The 17,730-nt window shown below is 46.0% G+C and overlaps 1 protein-coding gene across 1 annotated transcript in view; it reads right to left on the bottom strand.

Moving 5' to 3' along the window:
* Positions 1-649: 649 nt before the first annotated feature.
* SIAH3 (siah E3 ubiquitin protein ligase family member 3) overlaps positions 650-17,730 on the bottom strand; it is an 84,594-nt gene continuing 67,513 nt past the window's right edge. Inside the window, exon 2 of the mRNA XM_010344914.3 lies at positions 650-4,447. Within this exon, the coding sequence (XP_010343216.2) occupies positions 3,773-4,447 (675 nt within the window). The 3' untranslated portion in view covers positions 650-3,772. The remainder of the gene's footprint in view (positions 4,448-17,730) is intronic.

The following is a 17,730-nucleotide window of genomic DNA, read 5'->3' as shown; positions in this document are numbered from 1 at the left end:
GCTAACTTCTCTTCACTTACATTTCCCACCCGTAACATGAGTACATTAAAGAGCACCTGCTTGCTACGGTTGTTATGGGGATTACATGAGATACTTTATTCAAAGTACATAGCCTACTGGATCATGTGGAAAAGCCTCAACAAGTGGTAGCCGTGAGTACTACTGTGATTACTGTGCTGATCTCTTCCTACAATGTCCACAGTAGCCACAGCCAGTGATGGGGTAAACCAGGTACAGAGTCATGCAGATACCGATCGTGAAAGACAAGCTTCGTGTGGCCTGACCTCCATTTCAGCGTCAACCATGTATGTAGGCTCAGCCTCAAGGGGAGGAATGCTCCTGTCTCCACACCTCCTGAAAAAACCCTCTGGCAGATGCCTGAAGTTCAAATTCTGGTAACTCATTTTTCACTGTGAAGTGCTGCTGTCTCTCTAGGCCTTCTTTTAAAAAGCAATTACTCTTTAGAGAGTGAGTCTAACTCTAGCCCCTTGGTGTGCATGAGGCAACCTGATCCCAGGGTTCTACACAGGGACTTCTGGGACTCTGAGATGAGCCATGGGTGTGGGCAAAGGGATTCTGAAAGGCAATGGTGCACTGAAGCCCCCGCCTGCCCCCCACCCACTTCCTGGCCCCCTGCTTCCAGGTGGACTAGTGCTTTTTTTAAAAAAAAATCTAAAGAGGTAGGGTTTCACTGTGTCACCTAGACTGCAGTTACAGGTGGTGCAATCACAGCTTACCATGACCTCCACCTCCTGGGCTCGAGCCATCCTCCTGCCTTGGCCTCTGGAGTAGTTAGGACTACAGGCTTGTGTCACCATACCCAGCTGATTTTTAATTTTTTTGTAGAAATGAAGTCTCGCTATATTGCCCAGGCTGGTCTCAAACTCCTGAGCTCAAGCAATCCTCCTACCTCATCCTTCCCAAATGCTGGGATTATGGACATGAGCCACTGTGCCCAGCCTAGTTCTTAAAGCAGAGACGCTTCTAAAGGCAAATCCACTCTAGTCTTTCTCTCCCTGCTCCCTCAACTAACCCAGGACCGAGACTCAGTTGATTCTCAGGTCCTCAGTCCACTGGTGGGCTGCCAAGACTGCTGAGTATCTCGGGAGAGTCTTACTTCAAGCACACCAAGTGTGCAAGCGGGTGATCTGGGTTTTGGTTGTGGTCTAACCACTTGATGTGTGACCTTGAAAAGATTTAATGTCTCAGAACCTCTATTTTTTTAGTTTATTGAGGATACTAATGAGGATTAACCTGAGACTCACATGAAAGAGCCCTTCAGGAACGATGAGGTTCAAATACACACAGTTGTTGCCATTTTCTATTCCCAATTCTTGGTTGTTCGTTTGCTCCTTTTTCTCCAGTTCTTCACACATGGATACAGAAAGGCCTTTTGGGGGAGCACCATAGATGGAAGATAATACATTTCCCATGCTTTGTCCTAAAGGTTTCTAGGGACCAACATAAAAACTCCCACCTGGGATCACTTATTCATAATACAGTCTTGTGTGCAGTGAAAATAACCTGAAGTCAGTCCCAGTGTGGCTCAGGTAACTTGGCACAACCAGAAGGCAGGGGTGATGTCTGCAGGAGCCCTGAGGTCCTGTGAATGTTAGTTATGCTCTTTGTGAGGTTTTGTTTGTTGATCTGGAGCACCCGTGATGCTACACAAATGCTTTCAAAGTGGTTGAGTCCCCAAAACCAGGAGAGGACCTGTGGCTTCTAAAGGCATCAGACTTGGAGCCAAGTGTGTCTTAGGTTCTGGGAAGGGGGTTGGGGATACAGTGAGGAGCTAAGACAGCCAGTCTCTCCTAGCACAGACCCACCAACCTCAGGTGTTCTTGGGCATCTGCGTGATTGGAGTGTGGGTGGAGGCAGGTGGCTGGAACCCTGGCAGGGCGTCCGAGAGCTCAAAGAACAAGCAGGCCCCCACCCTTTCCTTGAGACTGCAGCGTCTGACAGTTGCCTCCATCTGTGGTGACATTTCTGCCCCTCTCAGGGCTCTGATGGAATGCAGTCTCCGCCCCAGTGGCCCAGCGATTACTGTGTGACCAGAGCGGCCTCTGTTATTTAACCTTCCATCAACTGGCACCTCCCTTCTGGCGTGTGGGCTGCAGGTTGGCCACAAAAGTGGCTGGAGAATGGACCCAGTTGTTGGGGGGAGGGTGTTGTGTTTCAGGATCAATTATTTTTGGTGAAGAAAAGATTGCGATGGCCAGCCAGGGCAATCTGCCTGAAACTAAATAAGTCATTTGGAGGCCCGCCAGGACCCAGCCGAGGAGGTGAAGTGCAGGAAAGGGCGCAGAGAGTGGGCTCTCATGAGGATGCGCTGGGGATGGGGTGCCTGGCTCCTGCAGTGTCTGGAGAGCAGCCAGAAGAAGGGATGAATGTGACAAAAAGGAGCTAGAAGAGGTCCTCCTGGGAAGGCTTAAAGGTGTCCACCTTAGAACACAAAAGACAAAGTTGACTAAACATGCTGACTTTCTTCAGAGACACGAGACACGTCTGCAGGAAGATGTTGGTGAATTAATTGGTCTAACAACCAGGTAAGTGAGAGCAAGCTGTGCGGAGGCCGTATGGATTTCTGTCACTGTTTCATTTACACTGCAACAGGGTGCCGAATACACACGGGAGCCGTGGTCACGGCTGTGTACTGAATGGGACCGTCGGAGCGTTTTAGAAAGTAAGGGAAGGAAGGAGAGCCTCCCACGTCTGTAAGCGACGGCCAGCCCGCCAGGTCAGACGTCCTGGGTGCCGCCCTCTGAGTTCTTTGCCTTTGATGCTGAGTCCTGGTTCTGCTTTTTGCATGATGTGAAAGAACAGCACCCTAGGGAGGGACTGATGGGTTTTATAACTTGATAATGAAAATAATGAAACTCTCTGAGGAGGGAGTGCCCTCCCAGAGACGGGAGATGAATTTTATATTCTCTTTTCCCTGTTGCTTTTCCTCCCCACGCCCCATCGTGCCTATTCTTTTCTGCTGCTTGCTCAACAGAAGGCAAAGGGGTTTTTAAGAAAGCACCAAAAATCTGAGGACTTTGATTCTAGAGCAGGAAAAGATGGCACAGCCTGGGAACAAGGCGACGAGAGCCCATCACAGGAAGGTGGGCCTCTGACCACTCTCCTGAGCCCCAGTGTCAACCTGAGCGCTCAGCACAGGATGATGCCTCTAGTCCAGCCTCCAGCCATGTGGAGGAGACACCATCTCCTCATGCCTGGGTAACCCAGCTTTGACCTTGAGGTTCCTGGGAAGGTGTCAGAGTCGTGTCTGGCTGGTCTGAAATGTGATCCATCTCTGAGCAGGGCCCCTTCCCCAACCTGCTGACTACACACGTTCAGATTTAGCTTGCTCTGAAATAGACTGAAAAGAGAAACGAGAAATGATTCTCAAGCTAAGCCTCTCAACCCCAGCAGTCTGCTTCATGGTGTTTTGATCCTTTAGAAAGCAGCAGAGAAAGGAATTGGAGGTGACAGGAAAAAAAAAACTATTCTGACTAAATCCTAGAAACCTTCTATGAAACAACACCAACAATACAGGACAAACGCCACACCAAGATCTTGAATTACAGGATGTTTACATAATACAATGCCCATGGCAGACAAAGACTAAATCCCATAAAGTACCTGAGACCCGCCCCCCCGCAAAAAAAATTAAATTTAAAAAAAGAAAGGAAGGAGAAGAATAAAAAGGAGTCTGGAGTCCCGGCACGGCACTGGGAGGTCCGAGGCTTTTCCTAGGGAGGCTCCGTGGGAACATCCAGGGCTCCCGGCCTCACATTTCAGCTTCTGAGGGGCGGACTTCCGTCGCGGTGATGGCAATCCCGATGGCAAGGCTGCCGTTGTCAGAGAAGAGCTGTGCCAGCGAGGTGTTGAGGACGAGGCAGTCCCCGTCAGTAATCACCGAGTCCACGCACTCGAGGACAGACCGGGGCGTGGCCTCCCACTTCAGACGCCGATGGTTTCTGTTGAGCTCCAGGCGATAGGTGAAGCAGTCGGCCTGGGTGGGGGTCCCAATCAGCATCATGGTGGCAAAGAACTGGGGGTGCCCTTCATGCCTCTCCTGTTTCCTCAGCACCAACAGAAAGTGGTGGCCGAGGCAGGAGTGCATGATGATCCAATCAGCCGGCGCGGGCAGGTGCATGTCCGTGGCCAGGAAGACGATCTCAGCTCCCTGGAGGATGTCAACGCTGTGGATCTGCCGCAGGTGGGGCACCACCACCTCCAGGCAGCCTTCCCACTGGCAGGAGAACAAGGGGCACAGGCACAGGCAGGGCGTCACCGGGGCAGTGTGCAGCCCCGCCTCCTGGTGGTGGAGGTGGTGGGGGTGGGCATGGTGGCGGAGGTGGTGGTGGTGGCGGTGGTGGCAGTGGTGGTGGGTGAGATGGTGAGGGTGGAAGCTGCCTTGCTCTGGAGCGCTCTGAGTGACGGCGCGCCGACTGGACACATACTGTAAGGAAAGAGAAGAACGTCAGTCGGAGAATGAGGTCTGTCTCTCCCTGGCTGCCACCACTCTGATGTTCAACGTGTTAAAAGCAGACTCTCCAGTGCAGGCTGAGAAAGGGTCATTTCTTAAAAAAAAAAAAAAAAACCCAAAACAAGGGACAGAGTGGGCACCTTGGGTTGTGGAGTGTTGAGATTCTGAAATCTCAGTCCAAGAAAATGCAGTATTTATGCCTTTCTGGTTCTTTAATAAGATCCACAAGCAAATAGGCAATTTCCCCCTGAAGTAACATGCAGTGGGATGGTCATCAATCATAAAGAACAAAGACAGCTGTGGGTTTTGTGTGTGTGTGTGTTGGGGGGGGGGGTTGTTTGTTTTGCTTTTTTGATATTGTTGATATTTTTTGTGCAGGCAATGGAGGTCGATAGATTTTTTTTTTCTATTTTGTCATAGTTATTAATTTTAGAACAAAGTTTACATGGTGCCCATTTTTCCTTCCAGTGTAGCCTGGGGCTATCCTGTCTTCAGTGCCCTCCTCCTGTGTCCTAAGGCGTCTGGTGGGATACGGAGCTGACAGTGTGCAGTGAGACCACAGTCCCTAAGGAGAGAGCCCCTACTGTGACTCCTGAGACTTCACCACACCAGGCAAATATCTACCCCATTTCTAGCTCTCTGCCCCAGAGCAGCTTCCCAGGGCCTCACCACCAGGCAGCCTCTACCTGGAGCATCTCCCTACCTTCTGTTCCTCATGGTGATATGCCCACAAGTGCCCCCCAAAACACCAAGAGCTGCGAGGACACCTTCTGATCACGTGTCTGTGGACGTTTATTGAGCATCTGCTGTGGCCTGGTCCTTGCAGGCAGCTGGGATACAGCTGTGAGTACAATAGACACCGTGTCTCTTGGTGTGGGTGGCACAGATATTAATACACTTATAATTAATTACAGTTTTGACAGAGGTCCTCCACGTGACATGAAGACTGTGATTCTTGTTTTTCAGCTTAAGAAACAGGCTTCTGTAATATGACAGAGGTTGCAAAACTGGTAAGTGAAAGACGGATTCATTTTCACCGCCCCCCCACACTGCCACCCCCGACTCTGAACACAGGAGCACAGCCCCATCCAGTGATGCCTGCCTTCAGCTCCCTTCTCCGTTTCCCGAGTCCTTCTTTTCCATAATTAGCCTGCATGAACTGGGTTGTGTACGGGAAGCTCACCCTGCAACCATTTTCTAGGCTGAACTCAGGTAGGGAGTGTCCCTTCTGCCCTAGCTCTCCAAATACTTTCTGAACTTGAGATGCCTTTGGGCACTTGCCTCCTCGCCCTGCTTCAGTTTATTCCCAAAGTACAGAGGGTAGTGGTGAAGGTCACTTGCCACTGTTGCTGCCAGAGTTTCTGTCTACCCTGGCTCCCTGGGGCTAATAGTGAGCCAGCTAGCTTCCTTTCTTTAGGGCATTCAGGACACACACATACAAATATGCACAATCATGCACGCAATACACATGCATGCACACACACATGCTCATGACACGTGCACACACACACCACACACAGTGCATGGGGATGGTCACCCTAGTGACAGAGGTGGCCTGGAGGAGGGAGGGGCCAGATTGGCTCTCCTCTGCCGTTGTTAGTTCCATTCTCTAGTTTCTGCATTCTCCCCCAAGAAGCGTGATCTACAGGGGCTCTTCCAGTAGCGCCCTTCCGGCCCCTGGATGGCAGCTGCTTGGCAGTCATGCTGTCCTCCATCCTGCAACCCCACCTGGTCCCCCTTTCCCAAGGGAGACAGTGGATCCTCAGCTATGCAGGAACAAGCTGTGTTCCAGAATCCCGCTGGTGATGAGTCTGACTTACCAAGTGATACGCACTATGGAAGGAGGTATGTTTTGAAGATTTAATTTAATTTTTCACAGAAAAGATCAATTTCCTTATTAAAAAGTGAAATTAAATCTGGCTCTGTCCTCACCTGCCTGCTGGTGGCATGGACCATTTAGTCATTGGGTTGGGGGGCTTCTCCCCTCTCCTGGGATGATGCAGGAAGCTGGGGGCCCACACCTTTCATCAGCCAGACTCAGGATCCTCCCATGGTCCTTCCACCATCTGCAGGCCTGGTAGGCAGGGAACCTTGTAGGAGATCGCTCAGGGTGGTGGGAAAAATTATAGGAAAGATGCAAACCTCTCAGCCTTCCAAGAAGGTTTACGTCTTTCCTATAATTTTCCCACCTCTCTGACCAATCTCCTACACAACTTCTTCTCCTATGCTCAAGGGGACCTCTTCCAGTCTCTGAGAAGGTCCCTCTCTCCCAGTCTTTACAAGAAACAAGAGAGAAACATTTTATGTTTGTCTTCTAGATGAAGATGGACATATTTGCATGAAGACTTGGATATATTTGCATGCAGGTGCAGATATCTCCATTCACTCATATTCACTCATCTGCCTGACCTAGTACCACTTTCAAAGGGAGCCAAACCTTGCTGAGTGCATCTGCTGGGCTCCCTTTGCTGGTAAATGAACACAGACACAGAGAGAGTGTGAGTCCCTTGCCCAAGTCACACAGCTCATAAGGGCTGCAGCTGGGAATGGAGTCCAGATTGGTTAATGGTGACAGATCGTACACCGGGAAGATCACAGGCTGGAGGTGGAACAACTCGTCTGTTGCACTGTTTACATGGACAGCAGCCTTAAGTCAGTTCTCTCATTGGCAAAATATTTATCTCAAGGGCATGTCAGGAGATCAAATGAGAGAATTCCTGTAAAACAGCATTACAAACTTTATCAAGTGTTTCCTCGAGAGGGCATTTCCATTTAGATGTGGTTTTGGGTGAAGACTTGGCAGCCTTCCACTTCAGTCTGTGTCTGCCTGTCTCCATTCTGATCAACTCACTTTCACACACGAGCAGCAATCTGGGCTGAGTGCAGGCCACCAGAAAATGGAGAAAACCCTAACCTCACACTTCGCCTGGGGCTGCCATTCCCAGTGCTGACCTGTGAGAACAGACAAAATGTCCTATCCCCATTTAGAAATGGCCTCTGGGATTTCCCATATTCTTTCCCATTTCTCCATATTCTTCCCTGGATCCATTTTCCATCTTCTCTGTCCTGAACTGTGCAGCTCATGTCAGAGATGGGAAGTGAAATTAGCAGGGAGTGGGAAGAAATACCTGGGTCTCCCTCTCTCCAGTCTCTGACAGTGCCTTGCATTGGTTAAACCCAAGCAGAAATTTAGCAGCAACGGGAGCCCAGCAAATGCACTCAGCAAGGTTTGGCTCCCTTTGAAAGTGGTACTGGGTCAGGCAGATGAGTGAATGGAGATATTTGCACCTGCATGCAAATATATACACTCCTCGTATGTCATGCTGCTGTTTTGATGGGGCTTATGGTAGGTGGAGAGAAAGAGAGATGCCCATAATTAAGCTGTTCAGCATATACGTACATACCACCTATCATGGGTGAGGGGCTGCAAATACTGAACAGAATTAGCTCCTTGTTCCTGCCTCACCAGCTCACTTTGATTGTGGGTGTTTTATAAAATAGTTCAAAAATGCAGGGTGCACCAGGGTCTCTGAGAGCACCAAGTCGGGGAGGTAGCTCTTCTAGCCAGTGTGAGGTGACATGTAAACTGATTGAAGCGTAAATGGTGAATTCTCGAGCAGAACAGGCAAAAGGCTTGCCGACAGGGAGAACAGCAGGTTTGAAGGAGCTGGGTATGAAAGAACATGGATGTTCAAGATTTGACAAGAAGTCCCAAGTGGCTGACAGGGAATCTGGTGGAGATGGAGAGATGTTGGACCATATTGCCCAGGCCTTGTAAGCCACGCTGGGGCTCTGAGGTGGCACCCAGTGCACAGTGCATATTAGCAGGAACATCCAAGAGACCCAGCTGTGTGCTTTAGGGACCCCCTGTGGGCAGCACGATGCCCTCCCTGCCCAGCAGCAGAACCTGCTGTAAGCTGGTGATCAGAATGGGGCCAGAGCAAGAATCAACCCTTGTCCAACCAGCGGACCGCAGCAACGGTCATTCCCCCTAGACTCTCCCGATGCTTCCTTGTGGCTTCATCGTCCCCTGGCTGTTTTGTTTTTTAATTGCTGCCGTGTTACAAAGCAGTCAAGGGTATAATCTGAAGAGCCTGAAGTGAATAACTATGCAAATAGAGCGGGACATGATATACTCACTGAGACCTGTGCACTTGCTGTCACCCCGGGAAGGTGCTGAGAATAAACGCAACCTTATTTTTTTTTTTTACTTCTTCCTGCTCCATCTTCTGATGCAAAATATGTTTCATTTAAACGATCCTTGGGTGAGTGAGGTCACAGGGCTGCTGGCAGGGAGAAGGGATTCTTTTAATTGGCAAAATGCTAATCGTTTCAGAAAATGAATTCCAATCTTCCCATCTAATACAGTGGATGTGTGAGTAATTACTTTCCTTCACTAAACTGTTAATGCAACATTAGTGATTACACTAATTAAAACTAATGAACTCTTACAGACTGATAAACCCCTCAGTCAGTCAGTGGATGCCTTCCTTCCAGTGGCTGTGTTTAACTCCCCATTTGGAAGAGAGATCTTGAATTAACCTTTAGAATAATGCACAAAATTGGGTTTAGCAATGTTAGACTTTATAGGTTGGGCATAATGCTTTCTCTAAGCATTAGTGAGGCCATTTCCACTGAGGGTATAATTGAATTTAAAAACACATTCCTTAATTTGATCAGCCACACTCCCATGGTTGGTAATGGCCCTCCAAATCCTGGCTTCTGAAGGGGAAACCTGGCTCTAGAAATACATGACTCTTTCTCTGGCCTCTGCTCCCTGTGGTCAGCAAGCCCACTGAGGATTAGAGGAACGCTTTTCCTTTCCACTTGCTTACAGGAACACCATCATGCATTTTAGCTGAAAGAGGATTTTGTGCCCAAGTTTGCATGAAAGGCGCTTGCTTTGAGTTTGCTCACGACCTTATTTGTGAATATTAATTAACCGAAGTCTTTAGTCCTGGGTGAAATGGGGAAGGCAGCAATGCTATCAGTGCATTTCACACAGAGGGAGAATGAGCAGGTTGGGGTGGAGGGTAGGGTAACATTCCTCTGCAGGCATCAGAGAACTAAGGTAAAGTCCAGGTCTGAGCCAAGTTGGGAGTCAGGTCTGCTAGGAACGGAGAGTAACTGACTACTCCAGAACTGTGCCCTGCACGCAAAACTCAGGAGTACTTCAGATGCTTCCAAACAGGTAAGAAATAAATTAAACCAAGAGAGAAAACAACAGTAAGCCTTTTACCACCTGGGATAGGAATATCTTAATTAGAAAGTGTATCCTCCTCCATAGCAGATTCAGCTCTTGCTACAAGATAGATGAGATCTTCACATGGACAGTATGAGCATGTCTGCAATTTCCTTTAAAATACTTTTGTATAGAGAATATGATATAAATCTATCATCTATCCATCCATCCTTTTTGAGAGAGTCTTGCTCTGTCACCCAGGCTGGAGTACGGTGACGTGATCTCGGCTCACTGCAACCTCCGCTTCCTGGGTTCAAGTGATTCTCCTGCCCCAGTTTTCCAAGTAGCTGGAATTACAGGTGCCTGCCACATCTGGCTAATTTTTGTATTTTTAGTAGAGACAGGTTTCACCATGTTGGCCAGCTGCTCTCAAACTCGTGACTTCAAGTGATCCGCCTGCCTCAACCTCACAAAGTGTTGAGATTACAGGCGTGAGCCACCACACCCGGCCTAAACGTATGTATTTTTAAACTATCTCTAGGGCCTGTCAGTTCCTGAATCAGGAATTCAAACATCAAGGTAATCACCTACCATTTTTTTGGAAAAGTTCATACCTGAGATAATAACTACATTACAATGGCCTTGATTAGTATCCATCGCTCAGATTCACATCAGATGCTACTAGTTAACACTTCAACAAATGTTTTTGTTGGTGAAGTTAGTAGTTTGTTAATTGGCATAACAGATGCTGGAAATGGACCTAGTAGATGAAATGAGTGGTTTTAGAGCTGTGAAAATTAGTTAAAGGTACAGAAAGATTTCTTACTTTATGAATGGGCCTTGAAAGCTGGTTCCCTAAATATCCTCATGTTCAGCTGCTCAGTCAGGACTTCTGGTGCTCTGATGCCATTTCTTAACTGTATTGGAATCTCACCTCTGAAATACCACTGCATACAAATTTTCTTTACTGGTGATAAAAATTATGTAACTTGAGTGTGGAGACACTGGTTAGTACACACAGAAGCCTTAAGTCTTGACCTATCTATGCCATTGATTAGCTAGAAAAGAGGCTAATATAGGCTGTGACTTTGAAAAGATAACTTTGTGAACAAAACTGTTTAAAACCAAGACTTATGGGTGCAAAATAATGAAAAAGGTCCATACAGATGTCTTTATAGACACTGGTCCTATGATCTCAAAAGGCTTCTGACCAAGCTGGTCCTCTTATAAATGCATTTGCCAGATACAGGGGAAGGAATAGATGGATGACACTGTAAAAAAAAATATGTCCCCGAGATTCCAGGGCTCTTTAGTTTCCAGATCCTTGCCCTTGGCTGACAAGCGTTAGTTGATTTATCCATGAATATTTTCCTGCTTGCTGAGTGCCTTTAGGACAGGGACTAATTTTTCATGCATCCTTACTGCTAGTACAGTGCCCGACATGCAATGTATGCTTGCCACATATACATAGCACACATCGATGCATCAGTAAGAGCTTCCGATATGAGGGTCACACTGGTTCTGTCCTTCATATCACTCACAGGTGCCAGCCACCGTCCCACCTGGCATTGTCTGAGACAATCAGCTGCTGTAAGACGAGAATGCTGCTTCCCTACCTGACTTGTGAAGTAGTCATGCAGCAGTTAAGATCTGCCCAGACAACTCACTGCTTACTTCAACATGCATTGAAAATCACTAGTTACGGCCAGGCACAGAGGCTCATGCCTATAGTCCCAGCACTTTGGGAGGCTGAGATGGGCAGATCACTTGAGCCCAGGAATTTGAGACCAGCCTGAGCAACACGGCAAGACCCTGCCTCTGCAAAGAATACAAAAATTAGCCAGGCAGCTGTGGTCCCAGCCACTTGGATACTGAGTGGGAGGATTAGGTTAGCCCAGAGGTTGAGGCTGCAGTGAGCTGAGATCATGCCACTGCACTTTAGCCTGGGCACAAGTGAGACCTTGTCTCAAGAAAAGAAAAAAGAGAGAGGGATCCAAGATGGCTGAGAAGGAGCAGCTCTGGATTGCAGCTCCCAGTGAGAGTGCGGGTGAGTGGACGCCACATTTCCAGATGGATTTTTACTACCCACAGACCAGGAGATTCCCAGGCAGAGGAGTGCCATGGGTCTCCAGCACAGCTGTTTCGGCTGGCACCTGGGTCTCCACATAAAAACTCACATGGGTCTGGGCGTCGTTGCAGGTGGTGACTGGAGCACCTGGGGGACAGTCACCCATTCAACTGGTAAAAAGGGGACTGAATTAGGGAGCCAGGCCAGGAGATTCCCAGGTGAAAAAGCACAGCCAGCACAGTGGGTCTGCACACAAAATCTCACACAAATCCCAGCGCCTTTTCAACAGGTGACTGGAACACCAGGGAGACAGAGTCGCCCATTCAATTGAAATAAAAAAAAAAAAAAAAAAAAGGGGGGGACTGAAACAGGGAGCCAGGCCAGGAGATTCCTGGGTGGAAAAGCACCACAAGCCTCCAGTGTGGCTATTTCAGCTGGTGCAGCAGGTCTCAGCACAAGAATTCACACAAATCTGGGCACCATTTCAATGGGTGACTGGAAGGCCTGGGAGACAGAGTTGCCCGTTCAACTGAAAAAAAAAAAAAAAAAAAAAGGGGGGGGGTCTGAGGGAGGGAGCCAGATGATCAGGCATGGACAGTCTCATTCCCACAAAGACCAGCAATCTGAAACGCTCTGGATTAAGAGTTTCACAGCAAGCACAGCTGAACCCGTGATGTTCCAGCTGTGGGGGAGGGGCATCCGCCATTACCAAGGCAGTCCACCACTACCAAGGTAGTCTGCAATTGCTGAGGCAGCCTGCCATTACAGAGAGAGTTCGCCATTACAGAGGTGGACCACCATTGCCGAGACCGTTCTAACTATACCCCTATAAACAGGACTGCAAGGAAGTTCACAGAGCAGCTGGGCGGAGCCCACAACAGCTCAGCAATGCCTCTGCTGGCAGACTGTGACTAGGCTGCCTCCTCGCTGGGAAGGGCATCCCTGACAAAAGGAAGCAGCTCCACAGAAACTTATGAATAAAGCACTAAATTCAGGGACAGAGCACCTGGGGGGAAAAAAAGGCTGTTATGAGTTCTACTGCAACAGACTTTAAAGTATCTGCCCAGCAACTGTGAATGGAACAATGAAGCTCACAGCTCAGCACTTGAGCTCCTATAAAGGACAGACTGTCTGCTCAAACAGCTGCTGACCCCCGTATATCTAGAGTCACCTCATAAATGAGAGCTCAGACTGATATCTGGCAGGTATCCTTCTGGGACAAAGATGGCAGAAGAAGAAACTGGCAGCAACCCTTACTGTCCTATAGCCACTGCAGGTGATCCCCAGGCAAGGAGGGCCTGGAGTGGACCTCAGCAGTCCTACAGCAGAGGGGCCAGACTGTTAGAAGGAAAACTAAGAAACAGAAAGAAACAACTTCATCACCGACAAACTGGATGTCCACTCAGAGACCCCATCTGAAAGTCACCAACTACAAAGACCACAAATAAATAAATCCACAAAGATGAGAAGAAACCATAACTGAATTGAGGAGCTGAAAAACCCAACACGAGAACTTTGTGAAGCATACACAAGTTTCAGTAGCCAAATTGACCAAGCAGAAGAAAGGATATCAGATGTCGAAAATCAACTCAATGAAATAAAATGAGAAAGCAAGATTAGAGTAAAAAGGGTAAAAAGTAACGAACAAAGACTCGAAGAAATATGGGACTATGTGAAAAGACCTAATCTACATTTGATAGGTGTATCTGAATGTGATGGAGAGAATGAATCCAAGCTGGAAAACACTTTTCAGGATATAATCCAGGAAAACTTCCCCAACCTAGCAAGGTAGGCTAATATTGAAATCCAGAAAATACAGAGAATACCACAAAGATATTTCTCAAGAAGAGCAACCCCAAGGCACATAATCATCAGATTCACCAGGGTTGAAATGAAGGAGAAAATGCTAAGGGCAGCCAGAGAGAAAGGTCAGGTCACCCACAAAGGGAAGCCCATCAGACTCACAGCAGATCTCTCAGCAGAAACCCTACAAGCCAGAAGACAGTGGGGGCCGATATTCAACATCCTTAAAGAAAAGAACTTTCAACCCAGAATTTCATATCCAGCCAAACTAAGCATCATAAGCAAAGGAGAAATAAAATCCTTTACAAACAAGAAATTACTCAGAGATTTCATCACCCCTAGACCTGCTTTACAAGAGCTCCTGAAAGAAGCACTAAACACAGAAAGGAACAACCAGGACCAGCCACTCCAAAATCGTACCAAATGGTAAAGAGCATCAACACAATTAAGAAACTGCATCAACTAATGGGCAAAACAGCCAGCTAGCATCAAAATGGCAGGATCAAGTTCACACATAGCAATATTAACCCTAAATGTAAATGGGCTAAATGCCCCAATCAAAAGACACAGACTGGCAAATTGGATAAAAAGCCAAAACCCATTGGAGTGCTGTATCCAGGAAACCCATCTCACATGCAAGGATACACAAAGTCTCAAAATAAAGGGATGGAGGAAGATTTACCAAGCAAATGGAGAGGAAAAAAAAAAGCAGGAGTTGCAATCCTAGTCTCTGATAAAATAGACTTTAAACCAACAAAAATCAAAAGAGACAAAGAAGGACATTACATAATGGTAAAAGGATGAATGCAACAAGAAGAGCTAACTATCCTAAATATATATGCACCCAATACAGGAGCATCCAGATACATAAAGCAAGTTCTTAAGGACTTACAAAGAGACTTAGACTCCTGCACAATAATAGTGGGAGACTTAAACACTCCACTGTCAATATTAGATCAAGGAGACAGAAAATTAACAAGGATATCCAGGACTTGAACTCAGACCTGGACCAAGCAAACCTAATAGACATTTACAGAACTCTCCCCACCAAATCCACAGAATATATATTCTTCTCAGTACCACATCACACCTACTCTAAAACTGACCACATAATTGGAGGTAACTCACTCCTCAGCAAATGTAAAAGAATGGAAATCATAACAGTCTCTCAGACAGTGCAATGAAGTTAGAACTCAGAATTCAGAAACTAACTCAGAACTGCACAGCTTCATGGAAACTGAACAACTGGCTCTTGAATGTTGACTGGATAAAGATGAATGAAAGTGGAAATAAAGATGTTCTTTGAAACCAATGAGAATGAAGACACAACATACCAGAATCTTCGGGACACATTTAAAGCAGTGTCTAGAGGAAAATATATAGCAAAAAATGTCCACATGAGAAGCAAGAAAAGATCTAAAACTGATACTCTATTATCAAAATTGAAAGAGCTAGAGGAGCAAGATAAAAAAAAAAAAGACTCAAAAGCTAGCAGAAGACAAGAAATAACTAAGATCAGAGCAGAACTGAAGGAGATAGAGACACAAAAAACCCTTTAAAAAAAATCAATAAATCCAGGAGCTGCTTCTTTGAAAAGATCGACAAAATAGACCACTAGCCAGAGTAATAAAAAAGCAAAGGGAGAATAATCAAATCAATGTAATAAAAAACCATAGAGTGGATATCACCACAGATTCCACAGAAATACAAACCACCATCAGAGATTATTACAAACAACTCTATACACATAAACTAGTAAACCTGGAAGAAATTGATAAATTCCTGGACACTTGCATCCTTTTGAGCCTTAACCAGGAAGAAGCCGAAACCCTGAATAGACCAATAACAAGGGCTGAAGTTGAGGCCGCAATTAATAGCCTGCCCACCAAAAAAGCCCAGGTTCAGATGAGTTCACAGCTGAATTCTACCAGACATACAAAGAGGAGCTGGTACCACTCCTTCTGAAACGATTCCAAACAATCCAAAAAGAGGGAATCCTTCCCAAATCATTATATAAGACCAACATCATCCAGATTCCAAAACCTGGCAGAGACTCAACAAGAAAAGAAAACTTCAGGCCAATATCCCTGATGAACATAGATGCAAAAATCTCCAATAAAATACTGGCAAACTGATTGCAACAGCACATCAAAAAGCTTATCCACCATGATCAAGTAGGCTTCATCCTGGGGATGCAAGGCTGGTTCAACATACACAGGTCTATAAATGTAATTCACCACATAAACAGAATCAAAGAGAAAAACCAAATTATTATCTCAATAGATGCAGAGAATGCCTTTGACAAAATTCGACAGCCCTTTATGCTAAAACCCCTCAATAAACTAGGTATTGACAGAACGTATCTCAAAATAATAAAAAGCTATTTATGACAAACCCACAGCCAATATCATACTGCATGGGCAAAAACTGGAAGCATTCCCTTTGAAATCTGGCACTAGACAAGGATGCCCTCTCTCACCACTCCTATTCAATATGGTATTGCAAGTTCTAGTCAGAGCAATCAGGCAAGAAAAAGAAATAAAGGGTATCCAATTAGGAAAGGAGGAAGTCAAATTGTCTCTATTTGCAGACAAGACAATTGTATCTTGAGAAGACCCCATTGTCTCAGCCCAAAATCTCTGAAACTGATAAGCAACTTCAGCAAAGTCTCAGGATACAAAATCAATGTACAAAAATCACGAGGATTCCTATACACCAATAACAGACTCTAAGAGAGCCAAATCAAGAATGAACTGCCATTCACAATTGCTACAAAGAGAATAAAATATCAAGGAATACAACTAACAAAGAATGTAAAGGATCTCTTCAAGGAGAACTACAAACCACTGCTCAAGAAAATGAGAGAGGACACAAACAGATGGAGAAACATTCCATGCTCATGGTTAGGAAGAATCAATATCATGAAAATGCCCATACTGCCCAAAGTAATCTACAGATTCAACACTATCCCCATCAAGCTACCAATGATCTTCTTCACAGAACTGGAAAATCCACGTTAAACTTCATATGGAACCAAAAGAGAGCTGGCATAGCCAAGTCAATTCTAAGCAAAAAGAACAAAGCTGGAGGCATCACTCTACCAGACTTCAAACTATACTACAAGGCTACAGTAATCAAAACAGCATGGTACTGGTACCAAAATAGAGATAATAGACCAACGGACTAGAACAGAGGCCTTGGAGGCAATGCCACATGTCTACAACCATCTGATCTTTGACAAACCTCACAAAAGCAAGCAATGGGGGAAAGGATTCCCTGTTTAATAAATGGTGTTGGCAAAACTGGCTAGCCATGTGCAGAAAGCAGAAACTGACCCCTTCCTCACAGCTTACACTAAAATTAACTCTAGATGGATTAAAGATTTAAACATAAGACCTAACACCATAAAACCCCTAGAATAAAATTTAGGCAAAACCATCCAGGACATAGGCATAAGCAAGGACTTCATGACTAAAACACCAAAAACATTGGCAACAAAAGCCAAAATAGACAAATGGGACCTAATCAAACTCCACAGCTTCCGTACCACAAAAGAAACAGTCATTAGAGTGAATCAGCAACCAACAGAATGGGAAACTATTTTTGCAATCTACCCATCTGACCAAGGGCTGATATCCAGAATCTATAAAAAACTAAAACAGATTTACAAGAAAAAATTAAGCCCATTCAAAAGTGGGCAAAGGATATAAACACTTTACAAAAGAAGACATATATGAGACCAACAAACATATGAACAAATGCTCATCATCACTGGTTATTAGAGAACTGCAAATCAAAACTACATTGAGATACCATCTCATACCAGTTAGAATGGCGATCATTAAAACATATGGAGACAGCATTTGCTGGAGAGGATGTGGAGAAATAGGAACACTTTTACCCGTGGATGGGAGTATAAATTGGTTCAACCATTGTGGAAGACAGTGTGGCGATTCCTCAAGGACCTAGAAATAGGAATTCCATTTGACCCAGCAACCCCATTACTGGGTATATATCCAAAGGATTATAAATTGTTCTACTACAAGGACACATGCACACGAATGTTCATTGCAGCACTGTTTACAATAGCAAAGACCTGGAACCAACCCAAATGCCCATCGATGATAGACTGGACAGGGAAAATGCGGCACATATACACCATGGAATATTATGCAGCCATCAAAAACGATGAGTTAGTGTCCT

Source organism: Saimiri boliviensis, chromosome 16 (genome assembly GCF_048565385.1).
Source record: "Saimiri boliviensis isolate mSaiBol1 chromosome 16, mSaiBol1.pri, whole genome shotgun sequence".
In the NCBI taxonomy this organism is placed as follows: domain Eukaryota; kingdom Metazoa; phylum Chordata; class Mammalia; order Primates; family Cebidae; genus Saimiri; species Saimiri boliviensis.
Note: the sequence above shows the minus strand (reverse complement) of the source record. Positions and strands in the feature narration are given on the sequence as shown.